The following is a 14,821-nucleotide window of genomic DNA, read 5'->3' as shown; positions in this document are numbered from 1 at the left end:
TTTTTAAGATATGTCCAACAATTTTGGGAAAACATGCGAATCTTGGTAGTTGTCCTGTTATAAAAGTTGCAATAACTGAAAATTAATTCAACCTTTTACAAGTTATAAGTATCTGGTTAGGCAAAGTGAGTTTGCTCAGTTGATGAAGGAGTGTAGAGGCATGATGTGAAAGTATTGTAGAAGAAAGTTCGTGTTTCTGTTGTTGTTTGGGGGGTATCCAAATGAAGAGAAAGAGAACAGACAGCAGCTAGAGTCATCTGTAGGCAGCGACTAAGACTTGGATTGTACCTAAGCATATTGTATACTAGCAATTGATATATAATATTGGTGAGAACTGTGGTTACGCGTTTTATAAACAAATGCAAATCGTTTTAAAGCAGTGAATTCGAAACACCTTTCACTTTGAAACAAGCACACTTTATAAATAATTTTTATGAATGTTTATATGGATTGGATAATATAACCTAAGCACTTTCTCATACTTCGTTGATTAAAAGGAAACAACCGTAATAATTTATTTCAAAACACTTATAACTTTTTGACACAACAAACATGTCGTCAGAGAACAATACCCGACTTTTCTGTTTTTAACCTTGGCGCTTTCTAGAAAAGAATAATAATTTAACAGTCTTAAAAATTTGTCCACATCTTGGTCTCGATATAGTTATCTTACAACAAAATTAAAAGTTATTAAGTCTTAACTTAAGCAAACGACAAAATTTCTACATGAAAGTAGCACATCCGACTATTGAAGATATATCGTATGTTTCACTTGATAATTATACTCTTTTACAGACGTTTACTGACAGACTACATGATTTATAATATCTTAACAGTTTATACAAAACTGTGATTAATACATAATTCATACTCTCAGCCACTATTCTCTCCATAAAATATACGAATGACTTCTATCAGAAATTTTCTTTCAAGCGGCCCCTAGTGGTTGAAAATCTTAATACACTTTAAAAATATAACTTAAAAAGAGACTGTCTGTGTGATTATATACATTAAAATAGAAGGTTTATTAATTTAAAAATAGTCTAGCAGAAGAGTTTAGCTCAAAGAAGTGATTTATTAAGTTATCTGCAGCACATGATTTAAAACCGCAAAAAACAGGCAGAGCAAAGTTGAGTCGGTTATCCTGCGAGATGCATTACAGAAGTCCTCATCGCACAAACAAACTTCCTTACTCAGTCCAGCAGACAAATCTTGTTCAAAACACTGCCCCTTTTCTTTGGATCTTGCACACATCCAGGTGACGTTTAATGGTATCCCTGGAACATACAAACACAGGTAATAAAGATACACAACCTAGTACTGCACACATCCAGGTGACGTTTAATGGTATCTCTGGAACATACAAACACAGGTAATAAAGATACACAACCTAATACTGCACACATGCAAGTAACGTTTAGTGGTATCCCTGGAACATACATTTCAGCTAATTATCAATACAATTACTGATGAAATAATGAATGAGATTTCATCATACTATCACATAATTATTATTAAAAATACATAACAAGTATTGAGTGGCATTACATCATTCACTTCAATTAATTTTAATTAAAATTACAGATCAATTATCAAGTAAGACTACGTCATTCATTCAACTAACTATCATTTGTAGCATTTTTTTGTTTAATTTGATTAAATTAATGAAAACTGATCAACACTTTTCTGAATTTCTCTTCCAAATTATCTTTCATTAAAATAAATTGTAATAATGTACAGAAGTAACAAACATGAATTTAGTATTGTTTAAATGATTATCGTATAAAGAATTTGTTTTTACGAAAACTCTGATAGCTTCAAACGCAATCGCGAAAAACGTTTGATTATTTTGATTCACCTGCTGATAGAAAAGCCCACCGAACACAAATTCCTCCAAGCATTGTACAGTTTTGACATTCTCTGTACAGTATGTGTTGGTTCGGAACTTCAGGGATTTTGTTCTTTCCGAAAAAAGGAAGAGTAAATGGATTGTCAACTTCTTCCATTTCCTCCATCTCTTCCAGTTGTTCCTTTAGTTGTTCTTCATCTTTCTCCCATCTCTCAGTCACACCGTCCCAAGAACACTGATGACAGTTAATGGCAAGAGACACAACTAAGACATAAAAACCAATACAAACTAAATTATAACACCATCCAAAGAACACTGATGACACTTGACGACAAAAGATACAACTAAGACATATAAACCAATATAAACTAGGTTATAATATCATCCCAAGAACACTGATGACAGTTGATGGCAAGAGACACAACTAAGACATATAAACCAATACAAACTAGGTTATAACACCATCCAAAGAACACTGATGACACTTGACGACAAAAGACACAACTAAGACATATAAACCAATATAAACTAGATTATAACACCATCCAAAGAACACTGATGACAGTTGATGGCAAGAGACACAACTAAGACATATAAACCAATATAAACTAGGTTATAACACCATCCAAAGAACACTGATGACAGTTGATGGCAAGAGACACAACTAAGACATATAAACCAATATAAACTAGTTTATAACACCATCCAAAGAACACTGATGACAGTTGATGGCAAGAGACACAACTAAGACATATAAACCAATATAAACAAGGTTATAACACCATCCAAAGAACACTGATGACACTTGACGACAAAAGACACAACTAAGACATATAAACCAATATAAACTAGGTTATAATATCATCCCAAGAACACTGATGACAGTTGATGGCAAAAGACACAACTAAGACATATAAACCAATACAAACTAGGTTATAACATCATCCAAAGAACACTGATGACACTTGACGACAAAAGATACAACTAAGACATATAAACCAATATAAACTAGGTTATAATATCATCCCAAGAACACTGATGACAGTTGATGGCAAGAGACACAACTAAGACATATAAACCAATACAAACTAGGTTATAACACCATCCAAAGAACACTGATGACACTTGACGAAAAAAGACACAACTAAGACATATAAACCAATATAAACTAGATTATAACACCATCCAAAGAACACTGATGACAGTTGATGGCAAGAGACACAACTAAGACATATAAACCAATATAAACTAGGTTATAACACCATCCAAAGAACACTGATGACAGTTGATGGCAAGAGACACAACTAAGACATATAAACCAATATAAACTAGTTTATAACACCATCCAAAGACACTGATGACAGTTGATGGCAAGAGACACAACTAAGACATATAAACCAATATAAACAAGGTTATAACATCATCCAAAGAACACTGATGACACTTGACGACAAAAGACACAACTAAGACATATAAACCAATACAAACTAGGTTATAACACCATCCAAAGAACACTGATGACACTTGACGACAAAAGACACAACTAAGACATATAAACCAATATAAACTAGGTTATAATATCATCCCAAGAACACTGATGACAGTTGATGGCAAGAGACACAACTAAGACATATAAACCAATACAAACTAGGTTATAACACCATCCAAAGAACACTGATGACACTTGACGACAAAAGACACAACTAAGACATATAAACCAATATAAACTAGGTTATAATATCATCCCAAGAACACTGATGACAGTTGATGGCAAGAAACACAACTAAGACATAAAAACCAATATAAACTAGTTTATAACACCATCCAAAGAACACTGATGACACTTGACGACAAAAGACACAACTAAGACATATAAACCAATATAACCTAGGTTATAATATCATCTAAAGAACACTGATGGCAGTTGACGACAAGAGACACAACTAAGATATAAAAACCAATATAAACTAGGTTATAACACCATCCCAAAAATACTGATGGTAGTTGATGACAAGAGACACAACTAAGATATAAAAACCAATATATAAACTAGGTTATAAAAACGAGCTGTACAAACGCGGTTTGTTATTGCGGCTAAAATGCGGACTTCAGTGAATAATGGTTAATGCTAATTTAGTAGAACATATTGTGTAGTAAATGTTCTTCTCAAAGAGAAATTGTGAAAAGAGTAAGTTTTTAACGCTGAAAATGGTTGTTTAGAAACACTAAAATGTACTTTTTGTTTTAGGAATTTTATAATGGTACTTGTACTTTTGTGATCCATGATTTGAATGTTTTAAAATTTTATATAGGAATTATTTTTCACGTTTTCAGTTAATTATGTTATTAGTATCGGATAGCCCGGATTAGTTTATTATCTACAGAGTTTGGTGTATTATGAACGTTGTCGAGTTGTGATATTTTAATGAATGTTATTTGTTGTTTACAAACGTACATGTTACTTAATGTTGCACATTTTATAAGGATGTAACTATCATATCTTTACGTCGTTGTTTTATGTATTAGTTTTGATAGCTAATTCAAAATGTCTTACTGTGAAATCTTTCCCCATGTAGTATTCAAGTAATTAGTGGTTTGTTTTTTTTATAAGCATAGCGATACTAGAGTCGAAAATACAAGTTTTTATAAGTTGTTAAAAGCTGTATCAGGGCCAAGTGAGAAGATTCATTGTATTATAAGAAGCTACACTAGGATTGAGAATACAAGTTATTTTACTTTATGAAAAGCTACATTGGGTAGATAATTAAACTTCTAAGCTAGAATAAATTTCTAAACTTACCTATGACATCCAATAACTATTAACTACTTCTTAAAAAAAAAGAAACTAAAGGTATATTAAAGCGAAAGCCACATTACATCAGCCATATCCAACATGAACGAAACATTAAGAAAAGCTACAATATGAGATCCATGACAAAAGTTGTGACGCTATTTATATAACAAGTTACTTGATAACAACTGCTATTATATTAACTAGAATAGGTTTCTCAAGTTTTGTTCTTACCAACTTTACTTTTGTCACACTTAAGTAAGGTTGTTGTTTCTTTCAGTATAATATGCCCCCCCCCCTAGTATAGCGGTAAGTCTACGGATTTACAACGCTAAAATCAGGGGATTCGATTCCCCTCGGTGGGTTCAGCAGATAGCCCGATATGGCTTTGCAATAAGAAAACACACAAACACACACACACAGTATTATGTTTATATTAATATCAATTATTTTTAGTTATTATTTACTTAGAATAAGGTACTTATGTATTGAGCCTTTATCGATTTCGTATAATATACATGGATTTTCTATTAAAGTTAAATCTAATAATTACACAGCAAGGATGTTTTGTTATGTTTACTATTTTTAACTGTCTCACGTTATAACTATCAATTTTAAAAAGTAACTGTACATTTTAAATGGTTACGTCTTTATAACTACGACAGGAAATATTGTAAACGATAAAGATAATTGTCCAAAACATTAAGTTTCCTAAAACATAGTAATCAATCTTTATTCAGAAATTTTGATAAATTCGAACGCCTGCTGCTACAGAAGTAGGAACACAAAATGGAGGACTATAGATCCTCACCTTTGAACGTCACCATACGTTAGAAGGTTACCTCTATCTCCCACCAAAATCACATAGAACACTTAAGGCACTTACCCAATAAATCAACAAGAAAGAGAGAAACAAACGTTAGTTGTGATTTTCGTAACATTATTTTAAAATAATTGTCTTTGACAGCTATAAGTTAGTTTGAAAAGAAACCTCCACTGTAAAACAAATACCTAACCAATCATAACGTTATTCTGACATTCTGTTATCGTCACCATTATATCAGGTGAACTTTAGCTACCATAGCATTGCAAAAGATAAAGATTAGTCTTAATATGACGTTTACTATAAATGATAACAGTTCGATAGGTAGGCAAAAGACCCCATACCTTTAAACTAGTAACTAAATATTAATCCAATGAGCTGTGTAAAAATCCTATTGCTTTAAATTACTCAGTTATCTCTAGGGTCTATATCAGATCTCACACATCTGAATTATTCAGTGAAAAACTATTTCCAGTTTCTACGTCAGATTCTATACATTTAAAGAATTCAATGTTAAATTTCTTTGGGATTGTTATAAGGTCTTACATTATTTATTATAAAATATTTCTAGTGCTTATAACAGATCCCCTAGATTTAAAATATCCAATAAAAATATTTTCAAGAACTATGTAACATACTAAATATTCAAATTCAATGAAAACTAATTTATATTTTTTTAAACATCCAATAAGAAAATCTTATGTCTGTAAGATACTCATTTAAAACAATCCAAACAAATATTTAGTTGGTCCAATGTCTGTAACACAAACCTAATATATAAAGTGTTTTAATACTCCACTATCTTCACAAACAATCTAATCATATTATTTTCAAATGTTCATGTATTAACACTACGAATTTAAACAAGTAATTATGTTAAACTATTCCAGTACGTACACCAACGGTTTAACCATCTAATGTTTAACTATTTCACTACGTACATCAAAAGTCTAACCATAAGATGTTTAACTGTTCAAGTTCCTACACAAACTGCATCGTCCTATAATATTCTGCTATTCAAACATCTACACCAACAATTTAATTCCACAATGTTTAACTGTTGCTATATTTCTTACTATTCTAAGTATATAATGCTTAACAGTAGCTGTATCTATACTATTAGTCTAACTGAATAATATTTAACTGTTCCTGTATGTTCTACTTATCTAACTATATAATGTTTAGTTGTTGCTATATCTAAGATTAATAATGCATAACTATTCCACAATCTACACTAACAACCTAACCATATAATATTTAACTATTCCCGTATATACACCAACAATATAAATATATCATATTAAACTGTTAATATACATACACTACTGCTTCAATTGTTACTGTATCCACGCTATTATTCTATCTACATAATGTTTAACTGTTCCTATATCTACACTACTAGTCTAACTATATAATATTTAAATGTTGCGTCATCTACATTACAACTTTAATTTCATAATGTTCGACTTCTGAACCTATACTGTTAGACTAACTACGTAATATTCAAATGTTGCTGTATCTACACGACTAATCTAACTTTATACTTTTAAACTATTCCTCTATCTACATTCCTTTCAAATGGTCAACTGTTGCTTCATCTACACCACTTGTAAAGTTACGTATTGTTCAACAGTTGTGGTCTCTAAACTACTAATCGAAGTATATAATTCTTAACAGTTAGTGTATCTACACAACTAATCTAATATTATATTGTTTAACTGTTGTTATATCGACAAAACTAATCTAACTATATAATGTTTATCTGTTGCCATATCTACATTACCAGTCTAAGTATATAATGTTTATCTGTTGCTGAATTTTAATACTAGTCTAAATTTATATGATGTTTAAGTCTTGTTTTGTCTACAGTACTATTCTAACTGCATAACATTCAATTATATTTGTATATACACTAGTACCCTAACTGTATAAGGTTCAGCTCTTGCTGCATCAACACTTCAATTTTACCTTTATAACGTTCAACTGCTGCTGTATCGGTAGTATCGATAGTACACTAGTAATCCAACTACGTAATGTTTAACCGTTGCTGTACGTATACTATTAGTCCAACTACGCAATGTTTAACTGTTGCTGTATATATACTAGTAGTCTATTTACTTAATGTTTAACTGTTGCTGTATCTACGCTACTAGTCCAACTACGTAATGTTTAACTGTTGATGTATATACAATACTTGTTTATCTACGTAATGCTTAACTGTTGATGTATATACATTAGTAGTCTATTTACTTAATGTTTAACTGTTGCTGTATCTACGCTACTAGTCCAACTACGTAATGTTTAACTGTTGATGTATATACACTAGTAGTCTATCTACATACTGTTTAACTGTTGTTGTATCTAGCGAAGACTTTTATAAAATGTTATGGAAGAATAGTGTGAAATTGTGTTCTGAGGTTTTTAGGAACAATTATGAAACTATCTATGAAAACTTAACTTTGAAACTTCTCTGAGTTCCGAAAGGAAGACTAAACGATTGTTTTAGTAAATAAAACATTACTGCCTAAGTCAACATTATTTGTCAGATATGTTGATCTATTAAAGGAGTTGGGATATTTGTTCTCATGGAAACAAGGAAAAAAGTTTTGAAGAATGAAAATATTAACAACATATTCTTTATAAACGTGGCAAATAATGAAAGGAATTTGTAGAGAAATAAAGGCCTTCAGATAGTGTGATTTTTCAAAGTGAATAGAAAACAAAGGAGGCACTGTTTGAAAAGTTGTGAAAGAAAGAAAATTAACAAAATGTCATTTTAAAAGTATGGAAATGTTACCAAATAAGGAAAATGGATGGAGAGGCAGAAGCACCTGTTGTAGTGATGTTAGACGTTAGTGCCAAAGTATGTACAGACGTTGAAACATCAGTGTAACTAATAGGGAGGTTGTATATGTGATGGAGATGGGAGAAAACTGTTAGTATGGACGAATTCAACTGTCTTTTTTGAGTGTAAGTTTTACCTGATAATGACCGATATTATGTGTTGAAACGTTGGAAATATTAAATAAAAACTCGTCTACTGTAAAATGTGTTGTTATTGTAGCTTTCGTAGTGAATAATAGTACAAAAGCAACGTCAACAAATATTTTTGACGTGTGTTATGATAACAGACATTAAGTTATTGAACGTTTTAAAGCACATACTAAACAGGGTATGTTATTAGGAAAAAATATCTAAATTATGAAATTTGAACATTTGGAATGTGGAATTAAAATACAGAATAAAAGAATGAAATCAGTCTTTAAAAGGACTGGAAAATTGTAATAATATTATACAAGTATTCAGAGCAAACTAAATTATATGTTATTATTTAATATTGGGAATTCATTTATAATAGATAACATTTGTTTAATTAAAACTTCAGTATTGGATGACACAGATGAGGCGGTTTGAAATCAAGAAAAGATTATTAGTGTTTTCACTACGTATGCGAATTATGAAGTCTGGTGGATTTGATAGTTTTTACTAGTTCTGCTGGCTATTTCCGTATGTTTGCAGGTATAATTGGTGTATAGTTTTATCAATGTAAGTGGATTATATCTGTTCCTGGAATGCATAGAGGTAGGAAATAGGTTTTTAAATCTGAACATATTTTTCATTTTGAAAGATCATTTAAATACCATATGTAATTGAACTTGGGGATATAACGTTTTAATTATTCTTATAATATATGTTGTTGTTTTGAATTAAACACAAATACTCCGCCAACCACGAGTATCGAAACCTGGTTTTTAGCGTTGTAAGTCCGCAGACATACCGCTGAGCCACTGGGGGGGCTATAATATATGATTTCAATATAAAATGTGGCTTACCTAACAAAAGGAACAGTCAATTATATAAGTAAAATCGGCTGGTATGGATAGAGAAAGCACTATGTAGAGGAGCGAACAATGTTTCGACCTTCTTCGGTCATCGCCAGGTTCACAAAGAAAGAAAGAGGTAACTGACCGATAGCTGGCCACATGTTTGAAGGCGGTTTATTAATATACCTTTATATCTATATTAATAAATATATTCAACATCCAAGCACGCCCTCTGCATTCCTATACTCAATTACACAACCCCCTTCAAACATGTGGTCAGCTATCGGTCAGTTACCTCTTTCTTTCTTTGTGAACCTGGCGATGACCGAAGAATGTCGAAACGTTGTTCATTCCCCTACATAGTGCTTTCTCTATCCATACCAGCCGTTTATACTTGTATAATTTTCTCTACAAGTGAGTTTTCTCGTAATCACAGATTAAAAGCAACAGTCAGTCTTAAATGGTATTTGTTTATAGTGTTTCTTTTCGTGGGTTAAGTTTAATGAGAAAGGAACCTGCGTTTTAGAGTTTACATAAAATTCAACGGGTAGCCATTGTTTATTAGAAGTTTTTTAAAGTGCTTATTTTGGTATTAAGAGGCAGGTAATTACAACAGATGTTATTAAGACGTCTGCGTACAAGGTTACGTTTAAGGAGGCCAGAATAAAACTGTGGAAACGAGTATGTAACCCTATATTATGTTTTCTTATTATAAAAAGATATTGTAAAAGTATTATCTAATCTGCTGGTTCGGATATCAAGAAAAAGAAATTTATCATTTCTTTGGGTTTCAAAATACATGCAATACACAGAACTCAAACGTAACGTGTACAGTATGTTTACCTCCACAGCCTGAGTCCTATCTTGTTGTACGTTCCATTACTATAATTTTTAAAATTATCTTTTTTTTTGTCGCTATATTGTTGACTTGAATACTGGATCTTTAATTTTCTCACTCATTAAAGGTTGAGAGTTATGTCCGTTTTTGTTTATACCAGACCTTTATTCGCAGTTATCCTTCACCTGGTTTTCAACTTTTATCTTCGTCTCCCTGAAGAATAACTCACGTAATTTTTATATCAAACGATCTAATTTTCCTTCGAAAATCCCACTGAATCCTCACCAGTTCCGTGACATTCCAAACAGGAATCATCATCGCTGTATTTCGAATCAAAATGTCAAATCAGCTTAACTGCTCTCAGTCGCTGGAGAACTCCTCCCAAACTTTTATCATTTATTGAACTTCTGTCACCCCAGTCATGATGTCTTGCCACAGCCAAGTTTACCAAGTTACATTCATCTCGACGATTGGTCTTTTGACTGTGTCCTTCAGTCAACCACGTGGTAACTTTCGTCTGGTCCTTCCTTTTCTCCATATCCATTATTTTAAACTTTCAGCAACCCCGTCATTTGGCCTGACATTGCCAGGAGGATATGGCGCTCGACTTGCAACATGTTGGTTGCCAGTTCTAATCCCCGTTCCACCGAATATGCTCGTCCTTTCAGCCACGTGGGTGTTGTAATATGACGGTCAATCCCATTATTCGTAACAGAATGTTTAGATACAACAAGGGGCCTGTTGTTCCGTCTCGGTTGTCCCATCCTCTAAGACAAACTAAAAGTATTAAATAAATTAATTTAAAAAAAATAATAGTGTAAGAGTTGGCGGTGTGCGGTGATAACTAGCTGCTTTCTCTATAGCTTTTCACTGCAAAATTACGAACGACTACTGCAGACAACCCTTGTGTATTATTGCGAGAATTTATAAAGAAAACATGCCAAAATATGTCATTTTTAAGTTTCTAGTTTTGCGGATTTTGGCCCCCATCTCTTGCTGAAGAGAGGGTGTATCCTCTAATGGACCACAGGCCTTACCTTCATAGACTGAAATGAAATAACAAAACAATTTGTTTTTTCTCATCGTCCTGCCCAACAGATGAATTCTGAGATCGAAAGGTATAAATCTTACATGTTAGTTTTACATGCCTCTGACTTTAAATCCTGAATGAAGTGTTAATAGTGAGTTCGAATACGCATAATTAATGTAAACACTTCTGATTTACCTGTATCTTGTTATTACTTTCTTCAAATGAAATCTGTATGCGATTTTTCTCGCCTTTAAAAACAACTAAAAGAAATTTAAAAAATAACGATTATTTTATGCGCCATTATAAAAATAAGACATTTTCCAGTCTCATAATTACAGTAAAATACCAGTAACTTACTATACAAGATTAAAATCAGAAAAAGAAACCGATGAGACTATTCACATACTCTACATATTTCGACGTGTATCAATAAGTCACATTCACGAGTGTAATGTATTGCAAAAATAACCCTTATTTATATAACTACCAGTTAACCAATTTGCAAACAAAAGAATTTTGCGCCATCTACTGACAACATTTTCATCTGATATCCCTTCAGCTACTTTTTCTAACGAAATTTGAGTGGGCAAAAATTGTTTTTAGCTTAGACTAATTATTATTTTCACCATAAGAAGAGTTTAAAGACAGATATTTAAAAATATGCAGTTGTCTTGTATATAGCAGCAAAGTAGTAATTAGTTGAACTTTCTACCATTTTACATTTTATTCTAGATAAATGAGCACGTGAAACATTTTCTTATCATCTTGGTGACTGATAGAAAAGGCCAGGCGTGTTTATCTTAGGCAATAAGAGGATTTAGTGCTGTTACCTCTGTTTACACAAAACTTCAAACTTGACGTGTTTATTCGATATGACGATAAATGCCATATGAACTTTTCGTGCTGACGAGAAACCCACTTGAAGTAAAAATGTATCTCAAGATGGCTGGTATGGGTATTAACACTTTTACTAATAAAGCAGAGAACAATGTTTCGACCAGCCTTCTTGAGATACACGTGAACTTTTGTACTGTTTACCATATATTGAGGCTTAAAACAAGTTTTCCTTTTTCCTAGTCAGGTTGCTTGCTTTATCTCAGAGAGCAATTATAACATTGTGTATATAAGCTCATGCACTGTATGTAAATAGTGTTTTATAATCAAACAGATGTAGTTATTTTGGAAGCAAAAATAATACACTTACTAATGAATACAAATGTAAAATATCCTATTTTATTTAGCCCTAGCTACTCCTGCTAACAACCTTCAGGTATCTATTTCACACCTGCAAACCAAATTCCTAATTTTAATTGAAAATAATGTCCATAACTTTATTTCATTGTTTATTCAATCAAATATAGTTTATAGTTGGTAATTTGTAATATTTATCAAGAGTGCTGTGAAAAGAAAAAAAAGTTCAATTTTGCAATGATCCAAAAGGTTATACTGCAGTTTTTTTTCCATTTCCACCACTTAGAACGAGTAGAAAATACGATAATACAGTATTTTCAAGATATTTGAAAGTCACACTTCGTGCGATCACAACGCAATATTCTAATGTTGTCGACAACCATATTACCCATTATATATAAAAAGATCGCAACAGTACAGTATCCTAACAACTAGCGACACCTATATTTCCAAGAATGTGAAGAAAATCATAGAAATATAGTATTATAATATCAGTTTAAGCCAAGGATGCGAGTTCAAGTTGCACTGATTCCAGTTAAACTTGTTCTTGTTTTATGTTATCGTCTACGCTAAATAACTACTTCAATAGACAACGATAATTAACAAATTTAACAAACAGATGTAAATAAAACACGTGAAGGCTAATTGGATAAATTAAATGAGAATTTCTGAAAAATAATATTTAAAAAATCCTGACTTTTTTCTTTGTATTTTTCAGTAGGCTTTTCATCTTGTTAATTTGACAAATTATTATGGTTAAATAGCTATACGACTCAATTTATATCTGCGAAGTTGTGTGGGTTGACATTTAAGTAACTGGAGGTTGAAATTAGAATTCAAGCCAAAATGTTACGCTGAATAAAAATATATAGAGCTCTGACTAAATTCTTGAAAAATGTAGGACAAGTAGCTTTGTTACAAAAATATTTTCATTTTCTCCACTTTATATTACGTAGAATTTATTGAGAAATTGCGCAGTAACACAACGGTACGTCCGTGGGTTTATGTCGCAAAAAAAACATTTAATAGCTACGTACTTCGAGTGAGTAAAACATTCAGATTAATGGTATAAAACTGTATTGTTTCTGTAACACATTTACTGTTTTACATTTATATTAATGTCTATGCTTGTTTCTATATAGATTTTTCTTTTGCGTATGATATATATTCTTGGCTGCGTGTTACGCAATCCCCATCTGTTCTCTAAAGTTGTAGAGAATTCTTAAAGTGAGAAGCAACAATACTTGGTTACGAAAACGTGGATAGATCATTGTTGCCAAGTGAACTTTTGCGAAAATCGCGTGATTTGTGTAAAACCAATCAGCCGAGAGAGAATAGAGGATATTATCGGACAACTAATTTAAGTACGCTATAGACCCAAGTTATAATTGTAATTAACATCTATTACTTGGAGAACTAGAGAATTTGACCAGGAACATTTTACACTGTTCAATTTCAGTGGATTACTTCAGACGTTATTATTTCTATAAGGACATTAAATTTCTGTGCTGAAAGGAGTCACGTGTGAGGCCAACCAAGAAAAAGACAACGAGGCGTGATAATATAAACTCAGAATTAATTTGCTCGTCATGGACCTGGGCCATCGATAAAATATTCAGTTCTAGACCAAATATAAGACTCGATATAATTTGTAAGTCTGTAAAGCTCTTGTATATAAACCATCATTTGTAAAAACTATTAATAATAACTGTTATTGTAAATTCTATTATTTTTATGTTTGTATGTTAAAATATATTTGTGTCAAAAAATAAAGAAATTGAGTGTATCAATCTTGTTGGCAAATAACATAAATTTTATAGATATTAACAGTTAATTAACTACTAAGTTCAAATTCAAATTTGTGATTATTTGCGATAATAATACGTAACGTAAATAATGTAATGTAATGTAATGCTTGCTGACTGCTATTGGACACTGCAACGTGATGCACCGGACATTGAATACAAACGAAAATCAGAAGCAAAACACTTAATTATGTTGAACTTAATAGCGTATTTGAAACATAAACACAATTAAATACGTTATTGCCGGTAAACAGTTAACTGTCTATTTCTCAGAGTTCCTACGTGATGAAGCAAAACCAAAACTATATTTGTGCACACTCACCAGGTACCTGTCACAATCAGCAAAAACATTTCAGGAAGCAAAACTTTTCAAAAAATTGTTGTGCAGTGTTATCAAACAGCTACGCACGCTCTTGGAGCAGTAAGCATTAGAGCTGCAACGAACCAATAACGAAGAAAACGAATGCTATTAAGTTTTTCAGCTCTTATTGTGCTCAAACTCAGTCTGTCGTAATAAAAAGTAGAAACTTCTAACAGTAGCTGTAAACAAAAATGTGGAAGAAAATCATGTATTATTACAGGCTATTCTGGTAAGTTGTTATATCTCCAATTAATAAGATTAGATCTCTCTTAAAACAACCACGATATAAAATAATTCATAAAATTAACT

The 14,821-nt window shown here is 31.9% G+C and overlaps 1 protein-coding gene across 1 annotated transcript; it reads right to left on the bottom strand.

Annotated features, from left to right (window-relative positions):
* Positions 1-490: 490 nt before the first annotated feature.
* LOC143235218 (uncharacterized) lies at positions 491-5,705 on the bottom strand. The gene is made up of 3 exons (XM_076473164.1): positions 5,527-5,705; positions 1,859-2,113; positions 491-1,277 (listed from the first exon to the last, which is right to left on the bottom strand). Exons 1-3 carry the CDS (start codon positions 5,579-5,581, stop codon positions 1,078-1,080), a joined length of 510 nt encoding a protein of 169 aa, XP_076329279.1. The 5' UTR covers positions 5,582-5,705; the 3' UTR covers positions 491-1,077.
* Positions 5,706-14,821: the final 9,116 nt, after the last annotated feature.

This window comes from Tachypleus tridentatus, chromosome 12, assembly GCF_004210375.1.
Source record: "Tachypleus tridentatus isolate NWPU-2018 chromosome 12, ASM421037v1, whole genome shotgun sequence".
NCBI lineage: Eukaryota > Metazoa > Arthropoda > Merostomata > Xiphosura > Limulidae > Tachypleus > Tachypleus tridentatus.
This window is presented reverse-complemented; position numbering and strand designations above follow the sequence as displayed.

Coding starts and splice junctions, on each gene's coding strand:
- LOC143235218 (XM_076473164.1), bottom strand. CDS start 5,581: ATGTTACGAAAATCACAACTAACGTTTGTTTCTCTCTTTCTTGTTGAT. Junction 2,114..5,526: donor CTTTCTTGTTGATTTATTGG/GTAAGTGCCTTA, acceptor TTTATGTCTTAG/TTGTGTCTCTTGCCATTAAC. Junction 1,278..1,858: donor GTGGGCTTTTCTATCAGCAG/GTGAATCAAAAT, acceptor TGTATGTTCCAG/GGATACCATTAAACGTCACC.